The sequence below is a fragment of the Thermobia domestica genome, chromosome 11, assembly GCF_964235325.1.
Source record: "Thermobia domestica chromosome 11, izTheDome1.hap1.1, whole genome shotgun sequence".
Classification (NCBI taxonomy): domain Eukaryota; kingdom Metazoa; phylum Arthropoda; class Insecta; order Zygentoma; family Lepismatidae; genus Thermobia; species Thermobia domestica.
The window spans coordinates 239,404,795-239,427,276 of record NC_137464.1 but is presented as its reverse complement, the minus strand read 5'-3'; the positions used below and the strand labels follow the sequence as shown (position 1 = coordinate 239,427,276).

The 22,482-nt window shown below is 35.8% G+C and overlaps 1 protein-coding gene across 1 annotated transcript in view; it reads left to right on the top strand.

Moving 5' to 3' along the window:
* The first annotated feature begins 9,385 nt into the window (after positions 1-9,385).
* LOC145664846 (intraflagellar transport protein 27 homolog) overlaps positions 9,386-22,482 on the top strand; it is a 31,783-nt gene continuing 18,686 nt past the window's right edge. Inside the window, exons 1-2 of the mRNA XM_081731861.1 lie at positions 9,386-9,603; positions 19,216-19,295. Coding sequence (XP_081587987.1) covers positions 9,567-9,603; positions 19,216-19,295 — 117 coding nt within the window. The 5' untranslated portion in view covers positions 9,386-9,566. The remainder of the gene's footprint in view (positions 9,604-19,215; positions 19,296-22,482) is intronic.

The following is a 22,482-nucleotide window of genomic DNA, read 5'->3' as shown; positions in this document are numbered from 1 at the left end:
GGAAAATTTAGGCTGACATCACTATTGTACTTTGTAGCAAAGCCATATCCAGATTTCTGAACGTCTTTCTCAGATCCAGACAACAATGTTGCTAGAGTGAGAAAATAAAAGCTATTGAGCACTTCAGTCATTCCTTGGAAACGGGTGCTAAGTTGTGACACAATACTATCCAGAATAGGATAAAATACAGTGACACGAAATATATCTTCCAATACATCTAGTCTACTATCCGTAGTCAATACATCAAAATATTTCTTTGGAAACCTTTTGCGTTTCTCTTGAAATGTTTCAGAAATACTCAATTTTGAGCACACGTCTTTTGTGTATTTTACAAGTTCGTCATACTTTCCCCGAAGATCTTCCATTTGCTGAAGTGATTTCTTCTGATTTTTCTCTGCTATTTGGAGATCAATATCAAAAGACTGCAAACTTGGAAGTTACATACATGGGCATTAGGATCTTGTCTAGGATCAACACAAATTGAAATGTCTCTAATGCCTCAGCTACTCTCAACTCATCTGGTTTCTTACTTGTCAGACAAATCGTGGCAAGGAACTCTTCAACATCAACAATTCTAGCTTTCATGCAGCTAACAGCAGTATGTATTTCCCCCCACCTTTTGTACGTTTTTTTTTTTTTAAGAGTTTTCTTCTTTAATTTTGAAGCCATTTCATCACCAAGTGACCATCTAGGAGCACTAAAACTAAAAAGAAAACAGGAAAATATCTTGAAGAACGTTTAAAAAATTGGAAACGTATGCGGAGACTTTTGCAGCATCGGCAATAACAAGATTCAAATTAGATGCGTACAGCAATGAACGTACGGAGCGTTTGGAGTAGTACTAATTCTTGCTTGTAAACCACTATAAACTCTGCTCATCACTGATGTTCCATCATATCCCTGCGCTCTGCACCAGGGTTGCCACACTCGAGCCTCACGATGATGCCAAACACAGGTCTGAATTATGCTAGATTTTTGTAAATTATGCCAGATTTTCTAATTATCTTTCCTAACTTATTTTAAAGACACGCCCCTACTTATCTTCATTATTTTAATGAAGTGTATTAACTGTATTCATGTACAAATTTAATATGACGCTGTTAGGAATTATGATAAATGGCACGTTATAAGGGAGGATGGTCGAATTTATATTTTATGAATGGATAACATTTTAAGAAATATATATACAACATGCCGCTTCCGACACAGCCCTGAAGCATTTCTTTTAGTGTATTACTAGTTGTCCCCTGACGCTCAAATCCCTCCCCTCTCAAGTTGTAAATTGAAAGGAACAGAAACATCCCAGATAATCACACATTCAGGTGTCAGTTGGCAGTAATAAAACTATGGGTAGGTAAATATGTTTTGCAGTCACGTTTGCTATTTTTGAACATTTGCGTTTGCTCTGAATTCAACAAAAAATTACAACCGCAGAAATACTGACTGGTTTCATTGCTCCAACCATCGCTTCAACTAAAAAGAATATTTCCCGACGGTCTTTAAACCATCTACATTTTCGTTCTTTTTCTTTTTAACAAAGGGTAAAATGAAATTATGTTAGATTTGGCCAGGATGCTAAAGTCAAGATGCTAGATACTAAATGCTTGTGGATTATGCTAGATCTAGCAACAAGATGCTAGATATGGCTTCACTGCTCTGCACCGTTGTATGTCGATTTGGTTGTTGAGTAAAATTTCACGAAAGAGATGTTTATAGTTCACGGCATCATGCTTATCTAATGCATAAAATTCTACGAAACTTTCTTTAATTTCTGTCACTTCTTTATAGTTCACAACAATGTAGCAAAGAATGACACTAACCTTATCAGTTTTTGTTATGTCCAATGTTGTATCTACGATTGTTGAAAAAAAAAATAGATTTTCGAACATCTTCAAAAATAACTTCATGATTACTTCTTCCACATAAGAAATAAATAACAGAATATATGTATTCAGCGCCGAGTAATAAACGGGTTTAGCGGGGTCCCCTGGGCTTGGAACTTCAATAAGGAAATAATAATAATAAAAAAAATGTTGCGAAAGAATTTCACCACAATGATTATTTCTCATAGTAAGAAGAGACCCTATAAGCTTGGGGGTTCCCCCAAGAAATGTTACTAAAATTGCTGGCAATTTTAACATTGACAATGATTTTTCCCAATACACAAGAAGTTAATAACAATATAAGTATTCAGTACTGAGTAATAAACGTTTTCAGCGAGGCATCTAGGTGTTTTGGGGGGCCTCAAAACAGAAAAAAATATTTCTAAAATAATATTTCTAAAATATTTTTAAAATTGACAATGAGCTTCTCTCGCACATAAGAAATTAATAATAAAATATAAGTATTCAGTAGCCTATTGAGTAATTAACGGATTCAGCGAGGCCTCTAGGCTTGGGGGCGCCAAAAACAGAAAAAATATTTCTAAAATTGCTGAAAATTTTAAAATTGACAATTATTTTCTCTTGCACATACGAAATTAATAATAAAATATAAGTATTCAGTAGCCTATTGAGTAATTAACGGGTTCAACGGGCCCCGGTGCGTTGCACCGCTTGCATCGCCCATTGTTACGGCACTGACCCTTCTTGACCTCCTCACTACACACCCTCCAATTCTGAATCATCAATTTCAACTTCCGAGCCGAAATCTTAACTACTCTTCCAAAATCATTGATATTTCTTCTACATTCATTTTACTTGCTTTAAACAATACAAGTTCTGTAAAATGAAATAGTTTCCGAAACAAAATATTTCACTATTTTATCGAACGTGCTGCAGTCAAATGCAGAAAGTTGATCACAACAATCATCCTACATCCTCCTTACTCTTGGCTGAATGTAAGATGAGTAGCATTTCTTCAAGGACAGAGTCTCAGTAAGTATTTAACACGCCCGACAACCAGCCGCAACCCATAATAAGTTACATAGGGGCTAGCTATTACATAAAAAACGAGTTAGACTCGGGCTTCGACGTTTTGGAATAAACATAGCTACAACCCAAGTCTGACTCGGGCTTAGGATCGAAAGTGTTAAGGAGTTCGGTTTATCGAAACTCCTTCATATATTTACACTCTCCGCGTAGTCACCCGTCCATCTAGGAGACAGAAGTCTTAAGAGCTGCTTGATAGACAACTACCAATTTTGGCCAGTATGCAAAAGTCAAAACATAGAAATCGGGTTTTTTAATGCTGGTGATATTTAAATCGTAATTGTAGAAATAAACCATTTTCGTTTTTTTACATTGATCACTAAAGAAAATAAACTGCAACAGAACCCAAGAAGAGGTTTCCTTCACTCGATTAAACGTTCCAAAAATTAATTTAATATCCATTCCTTACTCTCTACTAAAACTACAAGTAACAGAAATCCGTTTCTGCTTCCGTTTTCAGTTTAATCCACATAGAGCAAAATCGATAAATGGTAGCGAGAACAGTGCCTTGCCACAAAAAATCAGCGCCCGAGCGAGAGTATACGATGGCGCCCCCGTACATATGATTTTGGTTGACAGACCAGCCGCGAAGCGCTACCATAGTTGGCGCGAAGCGTAATAAAATTTTCAAAAGTAAACCCTACTTTCCCTTAATTTTGAGGACATTTTATTACTTTTTCCTCCATTTTATATCTATATCTATATCTATCTATCTATCTATCTATCTATCTATCTATCTATCTATCTATCTATCTATCTATCTATCTATCTATATATATATATATATATATATATATATATATATATATATATATATAGTCTTTTTCCTCCCGAACTTTGCGCCCTCTTACTTCGGCGCCGCTCCGCTCGCCCCCCAGGGGCACGGCACTGAGCGAGAAACAGATTTTTGGAATCGATTTAGCGATCTAAAACTAAGAATCATCTCTCTATATTCAAATCGGAAGTGGCAGAAATTCACTATTTCTGGTTTTAATGTTGGTCGTCATAGATGTTTGGTTGGCATATACGTACGTAATTTATATTAAAATTTTAATCTGAAATAAAATTAATTTACGAGGAAAGTTTACTCAAAGTGTTTTACTTATTTATTCTTGTTTCAAAGTTGAGTTTAGATTTAAGTTGTGATTAGTGAATATGTCTACTAATAAAATTAATCTTTTGATTTTTTGAAATGTGAGAATCTTTTGATTAAAAAAAAATATATTGAGATTCATTACATAAATAAATGAAAAACTTTATTTCCAGTGGTGTGTGTGTTTACAATTAAAAATGGTAATGCCATACACTGTGTGCGTTAGGAAACAAAATGTTTCTTCCTAACGCATACAATGTTCGATCCTATTTTTAGAATAGATGATAAACTGATATTTGACAAAGCATATGAACAATGTCAATTATGTATTCTTATGTGCTAATTCAGTGGGTCCTCATTTTCGTCTAGCTGGATGGGTTCTCTGGTTGCTGGTAAACGTCTCACAAGTAAAGGTCACGTTTCGGTGAATCGAGTTGCTGCCCGAAGCATATGTGATAGAGTAGTACTAAGTGTGCTCAACATATCAGGGAAGTTTTAAGTGCAAAGCTCAAAGGTTTTCGGAGATACAGCCACTAGAAGGTCACATGGAGGTACATGTTACATTCATAATACATAGTCCAAAACATAAGAGAGAAGTCTTATACCTATTATTTCCTCTAAACTAGATTATGTTTGTATTTCCATCATATTTAAGTGATGAAAGACGAAAGTTGTTTGTTTTGCAATTTTTAATTTTTTTTATTTTTTATTTATTTATTTTTTGCTATTGCATGGAAAAGTTACCAATTACTACAATCAATATGCAGTTCAGAAAGGAGTGCATGCCTCGCACAAATACTATGGTCACAGCGGGCACACCAGACAAACGCAATCAAGTCGCACTTGAAACATTTGTCGTTCACAATTCCGTCAAAGCAGGAACGATCCAACTTTCAGGCTCCTCATTCAATTAACTAGCCTTATAGAATGCGAATTGAACTATCTTGCGAAAACGAGGAGCACTGAACTGGTAAATTGTGATTGACTGAAATTGTATGAACCTCTCATGATGCTAAATATTCACGTCACTTCCTGTTGTTGTTGTATCAGTGATGAAACCAACAGGCTTTGTATGGCCGGAAGAAGGGGACATCCAGAGACGGAATCATGCCACTACATCACCAGGTATCAGCCATTTGATCAATGGAAAGCCTTCTGGCACACACTGTGATGAAAGAATGTCATCTCTGTTTGCAGACTATCAATCAAGTAACTTCAAGGGAGAACTTTCTTCCTATCACCTGAAATGCTTTTCCTCATGACGTCCTCTTGAGATCCTGCATGTTCATATTAGCTGTTTTACCAGCAAAGGAGATTACGATTATATTAGCCAGATCGGCTGCTTTTACTAGAGGGAACAGTGCATAAAATAAGGTATAACTAGGCGACAAAAGTGTCGCCTAGTGAACAGCCATATCGATTAGTGTCGCCTAGTGAACAGCCATAGTACGGGCAAATCGACGTCATCTTTGAGAAAAATTCAGAAAATTGGCAAGGAAACAAATGTTTCAAATATGCGTTTTTCTCTTTATTTCGAGGTGCGTTTTGTCGAACACTTGATAAAATTGAGTCAAGGTATTTGGAATAAATTACTTTGTATGCAAAAGCACTGGACATCAATCACTGAAAATGTAGAAGTAAGGAAAGTAGAAAAACCTCCTGCCAGAGGATTCCGTTTTTGGAAAGATTGTGATCAACAACATCTCACTTGTCTCATGATGGACTTATTAAGACACCTTCAAACGCTTTAAAAAAAAAGCCAAAAACCAATGATAATCATGATATACCTAATAAACATAGAGCTTGTGAAAAAAAACTGTCATACAGCCTCTTACGTTAATGGAACAAGAACCTTGCCCTGTTGGATTAGAAGAAGGATAGCTCAATAACGATAATATCACAAGTGATGAAGAAGATCTCATTCTAGCTTGGAAGCTCTTCCCCAAAGACGTGATGTCAACCCTCTTGTCCCCACTAAAATGTATACAATAAGGACAGAGTTGGTATTGAGTTGCAAAAAATTTATTTCCGAAAGACTTCATGACGAGCAACAAGGCATTCCGAATTCAATAATGCACTCATCGAGGCAAGAAGCGTGAATGAAGTTGATCAAGCAGCACGCGTCTAAATTGAAAATTTATTTAGAAAAAGTGCCGTTTCTTTTTTGACACACGACATTGTAAGTTTATTTGTTGCTGAAAAATTTCCTGTTCCTGAGAATTTGAGTAACTCCACGGCAAAATTATATCACAATTTAAAGGTATCCAAACCGAACGCTTTGTTTTTAAAATTGATGCTGTCTTACATTTGTTTGACCGCACATAGCGCTGGCCTGAGAGAGCAGTATCAGTTCATACAATATTGAAAACAAGTATGCAGTCAAGTTATACAAGGGAAGCTCTAAATTCAAGAATGTATATTGCTCTTAATGGTGTTGGAACAGCATTTTATTATCCTAGGCCTGCTGTGGCAAAATTTTTACAAACTAAAGACAGAAGACGAAAGCTTCCAGATCCGGAGTTAAATAAGGACCAAGAATATATTATGAAATACTTCTCAAAAGATAGCCGCATCTAGTGCGAAAGTTACCATTGTCTCTTGTGTGGTATGCTACTTTAACTCAGTTATATTTTAGTTCTAAAGCTATAAATATTTCGATTTTTTTTTTGGTAAATAAAACCTTTGAATTTGATTTATGTGCGAATCATTGTTCTAATCATTACTTCTCTTTCAGCATTTGTTTTGGCCCATTGTGATTATTTTTGGTACTTTATATCGTCGACCATCTTTAGATTAAGATTTTGATATAGGCCATAGTTAAAACTTAGTTAAGAGTCTTCATCCCGGCGAAATTAAAATACCGCTAATTTTACAGTAATTATGTGATATCTTCAAATAGATAAAAGATAATCGAAATGTGGAACAAGAGCGCCCTAAACAATATTATTTTACATGAGAAACCGTTATCACGACTCACTTATCTGCTTTCGATTTCGAGCCATTTTGATAATCGGCATTTATTTTCGCGTTTCTAAACGGCTGAACACGGAAAGCTACTAGGTGATTTGTGGTAACGGTACCTCATGCAAAATAATATTGTCTATGGCGCTCTTATTCCATATTTCAATTATCTTTTATCTATTTGAAGATATCACATAATTACTGTAAAATTAACGGTATTTTAATTTCGCCGGCATGAAGACTCTTAAGGAGATTCCGGTTAGATAGCGTATCGTTGACGATGCTTAAATTCGCCATATTTTGTGTGTCTTCTGATGCATTTAAACCAGAGCTGTCCGATTACAATAATCCCGAAAGCAGTAACTGTATTAACCAGAAATATAGAGGGAGGCAAGTCTTTAAACTCTTCAAGAAAAGTAATAATTAAAAATGTCAATAAAATGCAACTTTATATTAAATGACAAAAAATCGGGACGCTTGTGAGCCACACAGAATTTCTTCTACGACATGTGAACTACCTATTGGACGGCCCTGATTAAGATCGTTGTTTTGTCTTCCATTGATTTGAAGATCCATCCTTGGATTTTCTAATATTTTCTTCACTTTCTGTCCAATGTGTGTTAAGAGACCTAATCACTACGAAATTAAAATACCGCTAATTTTACAGAAATTGTGACATCTTCAAATAGATAAAAGATAATCGAAATGTGAAACAAGAGCGCCTTAGACAATATTATTTTGCACGAGGTACCGTTATCACGAGTCACCTAGTAGTTTTTCCGTTTGCAGCCATTAAGAATATTGTCTAGGCATTACATGAAATGCCGATTTTCTAAATAACTGGAAATCGAAAGCAGATAAGTGAGTTCTGATAACGGTATCTCATATAAAATAATATTGTCTAGGGCGCTCTTGTTCCACATTTCGATTATCTTTTATCTATTTGAAGATCTCACATAATTACTGTAAAATTAGCGGTATTTTAATTTCGCCGTGATGGAGCCTTTTAACGCATTCTAATGCTAATATTTCATTACCCAAGAAAGACTTGAATTTGTCCTGGCGACCTGATTTTAATAAGTCTTCTAAGGCTATCAGCCACGTGAAGATATTGACATCCGACGTTTCGAACGCGATGTCTGCATTCTAAACGTCGGCCGCCTTATGCAGAGTCGTTTCGACGCATGATTAGCGTCATACTAAACTACAGACTACTGCAGGAGACTTATGTTAGTCGAACTCTTTAGTATGGCACTAATCGCACTTCAAATTCGGTACGACTCTGCATAAGGTCCCGGATGTCAATTTCTTCACCTGGCTGATAGCCCGAGAAGACTTATTAAAATTTCATTACCTAATTGATTATTTATAAGTTACTGTACTTTTTGTTTCTACTATGCCAGTGTTTCATTATTTCATTTGCAATATTCTGAATTTCATTCTCTTTGGATTTCATAAAAAAAAAAAAAGTCAACTTCATAGATAAAAATATGGAACTTAGAATTACTAAGGTTTTAATACGACAGTAACCATTAAATGATTAAGCCATTATCAGTAAAGATTAAACGATACATTAAGGACAGTTTCATTTATAATTTATAAAATATATTACAGGAAGTGTGACATTCACTGTTCTTATGTTCCTTCTAGACGATGCGACTTGAATCTGTGACACAAAATGTTAGCGTGTAACGAGGCCTTACGAAGACCTTTATTTTGATACCTCAAATCATGATGCAATCTGTTCTTAAGTTCTAATGTCGCCTAGTGAAAGTCTTAAAATATGTACTGATAGGGAACCTACCGTTTGGTTCTATTGTACTATCAGAACATATATGGGACGCAGAATTTCTCCCTCCATGGACACAACCGGCATTATCAACGGGAATTATTATATATGTATAATTAATTAATATATACAGTCAAGTCGGTACAACTGAATAGAATAGAACCCAATATACGTATATAATTTGATGGTCTATTCTGCATCTGCACCTTGATTTTTGATCCGGTCTTCCATACTATATTACCTCTGCGGGGAATTGAGAATGAGATTAAAAACGTACTACTCCACTTTGTAACTGTGCTCTCGATACAGACTCCATCAATGATCTCATTTTCTCTTGCCCTCTCTATCAACAATATCGTCCGCCATTTCTCTCTATTCTTCATAAATTTCACTGTTCTGGTCCATTTAATGTAGATTCGTTTATTTTCACCTTATCCCCATCTGTTCTTACTGCCTATTATCTTTATTTACAAAGACCTACGTTATTTAGCATCTTATAATAATCTTTAAAGATTCATCTCAATTCATCAGCTATTTCTTTTGATAACACCGTCTATAATTGCCGGGAGAGCGATCTTCTCTAAGGAAAGTTGTAACCACAGAAGAAGAAGAAGAAGAAGAATGAGATTAATCATTTATGCGTAACCTTCTGTTGTTTCCATGGAAACTGGGAATGGCGTCTTTATGTAAACATACCATAAATATCGATGTAGGAAAAAGTGAGAACCATAAAATATACACATGAAATAACTCATTGATATTGTGATCAAAGAGGATCATTTGTAATTCAAACATGCCAAACGTTTTAAGAACAAAGTGTGCAGTTGTAGGTAAGTATGTCATAATTTTAGCTTAAGTTATAATTTTAATAACAAACAAGAATTGTGCGTACAGTTTAATTTTTTAGGCGAAAAATAGGAATTTAAATTTGAACTAGAGATTTCTAATAATTTCGAATACTTCATTCTAATTCTCGTTAAAGGTATATTTTGAGCAAAATATGAAGTCATAATATCAGCGGTAATAATCTTTGTGCAGCTTACGAATCTGGATGCCACTACATAATTAAAGTCAGTATAGCGATTTTGGTCCATGTTCCGTTAAAGGGGTCCAAAACTACACTGGACCCCCTTAAGCTATCCTAACCTAACCTGACCTAAGCTAAGCTAAGCTAACCTAACCTAACCTAATATAAGTTATGTAATCAAACTAAAATCAATATAAATTCATCACATATATACTTCTTTTTCGGTAAATCTTTTTGTACCTTAAACATTTTTGACGTGTGGACTTGCATTCCTCTTTTCAGATTCGCTTTAGGGGACCTTTAGTGTACGTACACAATTGTGTAAAAAAACACCTAACCAATGTATGGTATATAGACCTAAAAGCACGATTGCTATCTAATCGAGGTAGTCAGCAGCGGAGCAGGGGGGTCCCGTAGCGGGGGAATGCGTCCGTAAGAATCAGGCGCGTCAGCGAAGGTTATACACATAAACGAGGATAGCACAGGTAAAGTTCCAAAGTTGGTCGTCTGTTTCTAGCAAAAGTTTAAAAAGTTATCGGGAAGAAATGGATATTTTGCATGTTTGTGACCTTGATAATGTATAAGGAGAGCGAAAGTTGTGTTTATTTTCGTATATAAACGATTTTAAAGATGGGACTATTTGGCTAGCGCAGGGAACTACTTGGCGCAAGGTTACTTCATGGTATGATTATGGGAATGTAATGAGCATTGTTTTGTAAACATGGCTGGTGGTAATCTAAAATCTATTAAAAGTAAGTAAAAGTCATGGTTTAATAAATCTAAAATGAAATTATAGAAAACGTGGTAAGGAAGTAACTGCAAAGAAACGTGGAGAAAGTTATACTTTTCAATGTAACAGTAAGTAACATAACCAACATGGCGGCAAGGATATAGAACACGGTCCCCTTCCCATTTAGGTGTAATAAAGACAGGAAACAAGGTGCCTTGCGGGGCTTTAAGCCGCCTTCACTCGCTAACGTTCGCTCGGCAATACTATGTGAATTAAATATTAAATTTTGGACACAAAGGAACCAATTCTTACGCTTTTAGCCAGAATGTAGGCGGACGACTAACTTCGGAATAATTGCCCAAAACGCTGTATATGGTATAAAATTACGTACTTCATGTGTTAAATTATGTATTTGTACGTTATTACACATTTTATAGCTAATGTCCCGATATGTTTTCATTGCTTGCATATTTGTGTTTCAAATTAACATAACACATAACTAATGTAAAAATCACAATTATGTGCATCCCTTAACTCTCGGACACTTCTATAGTTACGCGTCATGAGTAAGAACATTGATTTCAGATTCTTCATTTTACTTCACTTTATATATTGTGGTTACTAGCTACGTTTTGGGTGAACCGTACATAACAGGTTCGACTTTCATTAATGTGTTTTTACGCATCCCACAAGTAAGAACACAACATATTTAAATTATTTACACACTAGTTTATTAAAATATTATTATAAATTTTACAAATCCATGGATCTGTACAGTAAATCTGCACAATTTAATGCACAGAGAATATCAAGGGCGACAGATAAGGGTGTTGCTCACACATTGTAGTAAATCTACGTCCAATCCGTTAATAATTCATCGTGTAGATGGCTTTCAATTTTTGCTAGGTATACGTACACAAAGGGATTTGCTCCCTAATCCACTGGAAAATGTGTGCTAGATAAGGCAAGTGTAGGAGAGTAGCCGTGATGGTTGGAACATCAAATACACTGGGGAGGACGCTGTTTACATTCAATTTACATCTTAATACTTTGAATTAGAGAACTTGAGATATGATAATGCTCTTGAAATTTGGGCATTAGTGCTATATCGCCAGACCAATATGACAATCGAAAAAAAAAAGTACTGCATTCGATTATATTTGGTTGGATTAGAGTAAATTACATTAGATTAGAGGCATAAAAGCTACAGTGCAAAAGGCACAAACCAACCTGTGCTAGGTGGTCACTAAAAAGACACGAAAGCTATCTAACCGAGTCAGAACAGGGCGAATCTGGTGGTCCTGCGCTTTAGAGCGGGGGAGCGTCCGAAGGAAGCAGGCGCGTCTGCGACAGAGGGTATATGCGTAAGCGATGGTAGTAAAAATATGTGGATTTTGACAATCATACAAATTTCAGTAGCACTTGTCATTGTTTCATACTAGTAACGCTTCACTTGTAAACAAAATACAGCATTTATACACTGTGTTGAAGTACATTTCTGATGAGTTAGAAGTCACTTACCTTCAAATCTGAGGCTTGTAAACTTTCGCAATTTCAAGAAGAAAATCGTGTACAACAGTTTCTTAACTGTTGCTCGTTATTTATGAATAGTTCTATATAACTCACACATGATATGCCACAACATTGACATAAACGCACCATTTACACACTGCCTTTCGCGCCACTATATCATAACAAGTGTACCTCTCCGCGAAAAAGTCCATCCGCCTCCTCATACAGTACCGCTTACAACATCAAAAACAACCACTTTCTTAACTTTTACTATTCCCTTACCTGACTTTCACTCGTTCTTCCTCACAAACTTAAATAACGTCTCCCACTGGCGTGGTAAATTTCCTAAAATTTGTGGTCCGGCGATACAGTACTTAACCTAAAATTTGTGTCGATAATCACACTTGAATTTTCTTTTATACGTACTCTCTTGCCTTGTTTATGATGATGGTGTGATAACGTTGTGAGAATCAGGTGAACAGTGTCAGACGAAAAGAACGAGTATACAACCTAGCCCAACTGAACATTCGTAGATGTAAGGGATCAGAGATGCACAAACCACAAACTTGACTCGATGAGCCTTGAGTTTAATAATAGTGCTCGGAAGACTGTGAGCGCAAACCCAATAGGTTAATAGCATGCTAGAGCCGAGCCTCAATACAACTAAGGAACGTAACCAGAAACAAGTACAAACCTATTGAGGATAACGATCTTGAGCTCTTAGTGAGTGCAAGCTTGAGATATGATGAGCCTCATTTACTTTGGGTATTTTTTAGTTTCTTCCACAAATCACTTCGTAGTGACTTTGGTTAAGTAACAACTTCAGAGCCGCTGATGAGAGTGTGGACTTGCATTCCTGTATATAGATTCACTTTAGGAGGATTTCAGTGTACGTACGCGATAAGAACTATTGTGCAAAAGACTAACCAACTTGTGGTAGGCGACCACTAAAAAACATGAATGCTGTCTAACCGAGTTAGGGCAGGAGCGCAGCATGGAGTCCCGAGCAGTAACGAGAATTAAGTCCATAGGCGCGATAGCGACGGTGGGTTTGTGTATACCCCAGCGCAAAACATATTATATGGTATAAAACACTTACCTTATATATGAAGATATTAAATGCCATCCGCAATTTTAATGAGATTAGTGAGCGAGAACCTTATTGAGCCGGAACAGTGACCGTGAATCTGAATGCGCCTCAATGAGATTCCAAAGTGGCCACTTTTGCAAGGGAACACGAATTATAAGCGCATTGTCGGCAATATCTTGTTTTTTGAAGGATAACGTAATGTACTTTCTGTCACGTTTTAAACGTTTTGTGCTTGTGTAACAAATATAGGAAAATAGTATTCCTTAGGGAACGTGATGGCTCAGTTGTAGGGTGCTCGTCTCCAGGATTTCGTAGTTCATTGGCAGTCAATATGAGTTATGTGTGGACAATGTCATACATTCGTTCGTGGATTTTCTCTGTGTTGTCCCACATTATTCCACAAATTATTTCATAATCCTCTAGTTTTATTAATTATTTCTCTCTTTTAGCATAATTGGCATAACGGTAGATCGCTTAATTAAAGATATAATTTCATTTTACATACAAATTAAATGTAACAAACAACATATATTTTTGTCCCCCATTGACAAGCAATATAAATGTTGAGTTGCTAATGATTTTAAAAAATAATAGGGTACTAATGACTCACAGTCAGAGCAAATGGAATACGTATAAAAAGTTAAATTACTATTAACCCTTTTGTATTCCTAAGGAAATAATAATATCCAATATTTCGAAAGCTCCATCGGGCATCCATTTTCAAGAATCGTTAAAGGCATAAATCACATATATAGCTGTAATGTCTTCACATTCTTAATGCTTCGGTTTCAGTTAAAATCTTTAACGTTAAAAATATAATGACCAAAAGGAATATCAGTATTATATTAAAGAACACTTAAGGGAATCCCAAGAGGCCATCTCCGAGTTATCTAAGCATTTACAGAAAACTATCCATGCAGTAAAAGATTTCAAGGTTTTACGAAGCAGTTTTATTCCAAATATAGCACTGTTCGTCTTATTACCTCCATTCCTTTAGTTTTATCTTAGAAAAGAATGTTGTTTAGTAGTTGCGTTTATAAACACAACAAATCAAATAGGCCTCGCTACTATTATTTCCCTTCAAATATTGGTTGAAAGGATTAGGGTTGCCAGATTGAACTTTCCAGAGACAACGATATTTGTATCAGTGAGAACCGAGTTTGAAACTGAAAATTTCTGTATGTTACAGGGTTTCCACAGACCTGAAAAATCTGGAGAACCTGGTAGTCAGGGAATTCAACTTACTCGGAAGAAGTCCTGGAAGAATCGGGAAATTTCATAGAAAACTGAAAAAGAACTTGGAGAAATAAAGTAATTTTGAGTAGGATTGTTACTTCTCAAAACCCATTCCTCTCTTTGCCTTATCCGGCTACTTGGTAGGGGATATTCTATAAGACAAATTAGTTTGTTTTGCAAAATTTCTACACACATACACTATATGTATGTATGTACGTACGTAAAAGATGAGGGATTCCATGATCGAGAAAAAAATAGTTTTTTTTTTTTTATTTTATTTTATTTTTTGCATTATATGTAGATCTGGAAATTTGTAAGTCGTGACCTAGGAAATCTGAAAAAATCGGAGTATTCGTGCTCGCTAAATAAGTGGGAACCCTAATGTTATTACCACCGTTACTTCTAACACTTATAACCACTATGACTAACATTACCATTATCATTACCACTATTACTAATATTACCATTTCTTCTAACATTACCATTATCACTATTACTAATATTACCATTACTACTAACATTACCGTTACCACTATTACTATCATTACACTTACTACTAACTGAGCATTTTGAAATACATGTCGGGGCCGCGGTGGCTCAGTGGTAGAGCGTTCACTTCTGGTGCTTGTTGTCCCGGGTTCAATCCGAGCCCCCACCAAGTGAAGTTTGTGGTGGACAAACGCCGTGTGCGTGGGTTTCCTCGGGGTTCTCTTGTTTCCTCCCACTTTCTTCATTCCACCATTTCATTCATTACTCATCATCACCGTCTCCTTTAGCCTAACCGGTATAACGGTGGGACCCAAAACTCAAAGATTTCATTTTCAAATCCATGTCAAGAGCAATTTCAGGTATCACAAGTTCTTCCAAAAGTGTGTTTGTATCATCTGATCACCAAGCTTTACTGACTGGTATAGTGAGAATATAGCTACTGCATTATTTTGAATAGATTTTTGTGCAGTCTACCTTCTTGAAAAACGAACTCCATAATTCACAATTGTTATTACCTTTCCTGTCAAATGTTGATATCATAGAGTTGAAAACAGAAAACTAATTGTACAGTTCATTTCTATCGAAACTAGTTTCAAATTTCATTCCTACATTTGTCCAATCATTAAATCCAAACAGCTAGTGCCGCGCGACAATAGAGGCACAACAATGAGAATAATTTAATCGTAAACTACAATACACATCTGTACAACGAAAATGCAATCCTTATTAATATCTGCAAACAACTAAATGCAACATATATTGTAAGATGTAAAGAGCATTTATAAGAAATTTAATATTTAAGGCTATAAATTTTGTTCATTGTCCCATAGTGTAAGGCGTCCGAAGACCCGGCAACCCTGGTACCGTTTCATTGAACTTCATGCTGTCCCTTCAGGGCACGGAGATTCAGTGATAGAGAAATCATGTCTGGTACGAAGAATCGATTTACACTAACTGAGTTTATGGTGAATATAATCATTTTTCGTGAGTTTTTTTCGGCTTGACCCGTTTCCTTCCACGTTCTTATTCCACCAATTATCTCGTAATCATTTACTTCCAGTAATTATTTGTCTCTTTTATCCAACAGGAGGGCATAATCGTATGTCGTAAAATTGGAAATTTTATGTACTTCATACTGCCCTCCTTAAATTTTGCTACTGGATATTAAATTTATTTCTCAGATTTCCAAATTAAAAATTAAGTGTATTGCAAAAGCTTGCGATCGAATTTACTTCTCTTATTTGCTTGTGTATTATTGTTTCAATTTGTGAAATAACTTATCAGTCCAACGTCTTGTTTATTGCTTAAATTGGAATTTAGCGTCCCGTTCAGCACCGAGGCTATATGAGACGTGGATCTACAGCTTAATGTGGGATCCTAATCACGTGAGCTCCCACCGAAAATCGAACCTGGGTCTACTGCGCCGAAGTTGCATACGCTGCCCATGGGTACGAGGAAGTTCAACATCCTATTTATTAAACACTGTGTTGAAGAAAGGGACAACTAGGATTTTGTAGTGTTTTTTTTTTTTTTTTGTTTGTTTCTAATTTATTCTAATTCTATTAAACAAAACTATAAAAAATTATAAAGGCTTTCATAGTCTAATTGCTTATACGTACTAAAGTAATTTTCATTGTATATTACACTAGTTAACAAAGGTTTTGTTACATAAAAGGAAATACCTGTTCTTAAAGGAACTTTTTGCGCTGAATTCGAATATGCACTCGGTTTTTCTCCATCACGTACGATTTTCCCGTAACAGAGGGATTTTCGGGAAAATCCCCCAACAATTTCCCTTTTCGTTTATTTTACACCCCAAGATCTTGTCCCCTTGCATATACTAACATAGAAATTATACCTAAGTATACTTTGATTCATATTTAACAAACCCTCCAAGTTTCGTAATAATCGCTTTATTCTTTCTAAAGAAATAAATATGTTTGTATGTATACTGTGTGTACTGTTTATTGCACCTTATAGTAATGCTTTCAGATCTCTTAAGTTGAGGTGAAACGTTTTGCTTTATTACCACAAACACATATATAAAATATAATACAATATAATTTACAAGTGTGACAATTTACAATAAACAATAATACAAATGTACCAAAAGGTCATGAAAAGACAATCAAAACTATCACAATATATGAAACTTCCATTGGGTTACAAAAACGTACACTACTTCCTTCTTTTGTAAGAAATGTTGCATTCTCTAACAAGACCCCAACAATAGTCCCCCATCGTCCCTGGCACCTTTTCTCCATTGCCATTATATCTTGGTGGAATCTTTCCCCCTGTTTGTCGCTGAGAGCACCTAGGTTAGCAGGAAAGAAGCTGAGGTGGGAGTGCAAAAAGTGGATTTTTAAAGACATCCTACAACCCAACTCTTTGTATTTCTGTATCATGTCCTGTACGATTTCTGTGTAACTCTCAGCTTTGTTATTGCCCAGAAAGTTGCGCACAACACACTTAAATGCTGTCCAGGCAGCTAGCTCAGCACTGTTTAACTTGCTGTCAAAGCTATCATCAAGCATTAATTTCCTAATTTGGGGACCAATAAACACTCCCGCTGAAATCTTAGCATCACTCAGGTTAGGGAACTTATCTCGCAAATACTTGAAACCTTCACCAGATGTGTCCATGGCTTTGACAAAGTTTTTCATAAGTCCTAACTTGATATGAAGTGGCGGTAGTAATATCTTATTAGGATCTACCAAAGGAGCGTATTTGACGTTGCATTCTCCAGGTACGTAATTCACTCTAGGTTCCCATTCCTTCACTTCATAATGTTTGTCATCAGCTCGGCTATCCCATAAACATAAAAAACATTGGTACTTCGTGTAACCGCACTGCAGTCCTAATAAAATACCAACTACCTTGAGATCACAACATATTTGCCAACAATGGTCCTTGTAATTTATAAGATTTAGCAAAGTTGACATGGTGTCATAGGATTCCTTAATCTTCACTGAGTGCGCAAGTGGTATAGAAGGTTTTCTATTTCCATTATGTAAAAGGACAGCTTTAAGGCTGACCTTTGACGCGTCGATAAATAACCTCCATTCTTCTGGAACGTAAGGAATTCCTAGCTCCGCCATCAACCCATTTATATCCGTACATACGCACACATTATCTTGCATTGAGAAATAGCTTGAAAATTGAACATGCCTTTTCCTGTACACTGATATGTTCGTTTCTGTATCCAATAAGTTCCACTGCTGGAGCCTTGATCCCAGAAGTTCCGCCTCTTGTTTTGTCAGGTGCAAATCACGGACTAGGTCATTAAGTTCACATTGCCGGATGAAATGTGGCTTGCGAACACAGTCAGGGATGAACGTTGGATCCTTGGATGTACATGTTGATGTCGATGGTTCATCAAGGTCATGATCATCATCAGAGTCTTTTGGCCATATCTCTTCCCAGTTGGTAGGGGGCTCGGGAAGTGGAAGTTCATCCCCGTGCGGAATAGGTCTAATTGCGGATTTAACATTGGGATAACTTATTGTGTATTTGCTTTTTTTAGAATGTCCCTTAACTACTGTGAGACAAAAATAACAATCATCCAGATGGTTGGTGGGTTTTCTCCACACCATTGGTACAGCAAATTTCATGAACCTCCGTTTCCCTTTGGCCCATGCAAGTAAAGTGACGTAGCACGACGCACAAATTATGTTTGATAACATAACATAACATTTGATAACAAATATTGATAACCATTTCATGAACAAAACGAAAAAACTTGGAGAATTGTATATATATGTATTAAGATATACATATACTGTACGTTTAAAAAAAATATACGTTGGAAGTACATTCTATTTTTATACACGTTTCTAATTTACAGAGAGCAATACAAGTGTGTTGTTGACTATTGTAAATATTCATTTTTATGTCTGTGTTTGTAGTAATAAAGCAAATCGTTTTTACCCCAACTCAGGAGATCTGAAAGCATTACTATCAGGTGCAATAAACAGTGCACACAGTATACATACAAATATATTTATTTCTCTAGAAAGAATAAAGCGATTTTTACGAAACTTTTAGGGTTTATTAAATATAAATCAAGGTATACTTAGGTATAATTTCTATGTTACTATATGTAAGGGGACAGGAGCTAGGGGAATAAAATATCTGAAAAAGGGAAATTTTTGAGGGAATTTCCCGAAAATCCCTCTGTTACGGGAAAGCTGTACGTGATGGAGAGAAACCGAGTGCATATTCGAATTCAGCGCAAAAAGTTCCTTTAAGATCAGGTGATTTTTCTCATGTAACAAACAAAAAGTTTAAATTTGTTAACTAGTGTTATTTTACATACGTTAAAAAATATTATCAGTTGTGTTATTTTATGTTGATTACAGGTGATTCAAGAGTAGGGAAGTCAGCTATTATTCAAGTATTTCAATCAGATGGAAGTCAATTTCCCAAGAATTATAACATGGTGAGTTAAATAATTTTTATTAAAGTATTCTAAATTTTTGTATTTATTTATTTATCTTTTTTTCGCATCATCATCATCATTGATTAGAAAGGTCTTACACAGTAGAAATAGAAACATATGAAAATATTTATGACAATAGATTCCATAATACAAAATTTATAACAGTCTGTACAGTAGGGCGGGGCGAACTTCAAGAAATGTAAACAGAAGCTTTTGTCTCTAGTTCTAAAAGTTGATACAGGTAAAGATAATTTTGTATGTAAAATTTCAGATTTTTATCTTTTGATTTAAGGGTCCCAACATTGAGTTAACAATGAAGCTATTATTGGCATATGATAAAAAGTAGTTTTTTTTTTTCTGTTCAGTAGGTTTATTGTTCTAGAACATGCATTAATTTTTTTAAAAGAAGTATTGCTTAATTATCTGCTTTCAGAAACGCATGCTTAGTATCCAAATTTCCAAATTTCCTTCTTGATTCCTCGGATGAAGCAATCATTCCATGTCTGGCTTTATGACCAAAAACTTTTGTGGAAATCCAGGAAACTTCTTTTACGACTCGTTCAACTGCTTGTGAATGACATTGAATTCCTGTAAATTCCAGTGGTCCTATTTCAATCTTTCAGCCAGCAATTCTTCATCTGACATTGAGTTTACAAGTGGAGGTGGCGTTGTAACGAAAGCATCCCAATCAATCATCTTGTAGTAGTTTTCTGCTTCGAGATGAATCATAATATTTAATTTACAAAATTTTCTCACACCAGCTTGATTGGTCGTTCTTGCAACAACAATCTTGTTTACTGCATCTTTTCTTACTTCAATGTCTGGATCTGCAAGAGCTGCAAGAAGAATATTTTCACTGTGGACAAAATAACAGTTTAACTTTAGAGATCTTATTGCAGCTTCCTTCATCTCACTATTGGGTAAATTTCTAACTTTCTCCAAAATAAAGTAGAAGTTACGTGATCCATCAGTGCAGTTAGAATGGGTTTATTATCTCGAACCAACTTGGAGCATACACTCTAACGATGTAGGTTACAAGCTGCAATAGGTTTTTGGATGGATTTCTTGTGCTCATGAACAAACGAAGGGTTCGATTAGCGAGCGTCAACCACCTGGCGTGATTAAGGGCACCTGGAGAAGCAGTTTGTAAAAATTTTATAACAGCAGCATCAGCATTGTCCTTTCCCTTTCGTACTGCGATGCAAGCCTTCAGCAAATACTTTTGATCAGCGATAAAATCTTTTGTGATATTCACACAAAAATCCCTTGACATTTCCAGTGACGGGCTGGAAATCAACTATTGGAACATCCCGTGGATCAAAACTTAGCATCTTTCCGATATGCCCCGAAAATCACTTTGGACCAGTTGTTTTGCCATCAATATTTTTAAAAATTTCTCTTAGTGGAAGCTCATTCAGATGCAATATACAAATGAGCCACTGTAAAAGTCGATTTAAAGCTGTTTCCAGTCGATGTATAATTCCAGAATGTTCGCCGGTGTTTGTATTTGTTCCATCATATACCACAGCACGCAAAGTTGCTGTCGAATCCGTGTCACCTATAACAGAGAGTATTTCATTTAAAATATCTTCTGCTTTGCCACTTTGTGGAGCAATATGATCCACGTATTGCTCACTAGGATATGCAATAATAACGTAGTGATCCTCCTCCTTTGTTAGTTGTTCTCCATCTGGTCCAAATAGTCTGGTTTCATCTATGCGCCCATCAAAACCAACACAAATTAGCCTGCGCAAGTCAAACGAACGAGATTCTGCTCCCTTGTCTCTCCAATAAATTCGCTGTCTCTGCAACTTTGTTGGTTCTAGTATATTTTCCGATTTATCCAGTTTCAGGTCTTTCAGGCATGCATTAATCAATTTGCAAGCATCTCGGTTACTAACGCCAGTTCTTTCCGTCATTTGGCCTAAGTTTGCCTATTTTGTGCTGGCCGTTTTTCGGAATCTGTGTCTTCAGAGTCGGATGTGTTTGCTTCATAAGGTAATTCATCTTCCAAGGCCACACCACTTGCTTCATTTTCTTCCATAAAGTTCAACTGACAGGCAGTAGTTTTAGTCGTAGTTAGGCTTTGCAAATGCTTTTTCCTAAACCGCTCTTCCTGGTCCTTCCTCTCTGCTTTTTTCTGAAGTGAACTCGAAACAATCTTGTCAATCGAACCGATTACCATTTTCCGACCCGAAGTCTGATCTACCCAGAAATTCCACTCAATTTGTGGTACTTTTATGGCGAATTTACACAAATGTCTGTCCATTATTTTGTTTCTAACACACTTGCAAGTACAGATATCAAATACTTGTTTGAAATTACTGAAGTCCACTTTGAATGTAAGTGATGTGCGCTTTGCTGGTGGATATCTTTGGAGCTGTTGGGCAAATCGTATGAGCTTTGAAAGTTTGTCCAAAACGCTGGAATATCCAATGACTGTAATGCTAGCTTTGTTCCAGATATTGACAAGATCATTCGCCACATATTTTAAAATATCTCTCGTAGAAGGTGTTTCTTTCCCCTGTTCAGATAGCATTTTTCTGTAGAACAAATAGCATTTAACTACTTCTTCCTTCGTCGGGAGTTGTCTTCCAGAAAATAACTTGTTGCAAGTTTTAGGATAAAACTGCGTTAATTGCATCGAACAAACATTTATTTTAAGCAAAACAAGAGAAAAATGAAAAAATGTATAAACTATAATTAAAATATGTTGTAAGGAAATTCTGCAACTATACGCAAAACCTTTTGTTTTACAAAAATACACTGACATTTGTGGTGCCATCTAGCGAGAAATTGGAAAAATACAAAATAATAAAATTACTGAATCAAATTCCAGTTGCGACCAGTAGAAGGGTGATTTTTTTAGAAATCACACTGAAAGTGTACTTAGCACATGCAAGAGCAGCGATCTTCATTAAATTTGCATCAATTAATTTTTTTGCCCCGCCCTACTGTACAGATAGAAACATATTTGAAATTCATATTCAAGTGCATAATAGAGCTTCAATTTGCTTTGGAGGGTGGTAAAGTTTATCTTATATGTAAAACTAAATGTAAATGTATATTTTTTGTCTGTCTATAAATCCACTGATTTGGCTTCGGTGACTTTTCTTTCCGTGTGTGATAGGACTGTCCTGATAATTCTATTATACCTGTATGTACTATTGTTCTTCTTCTGTTCGAT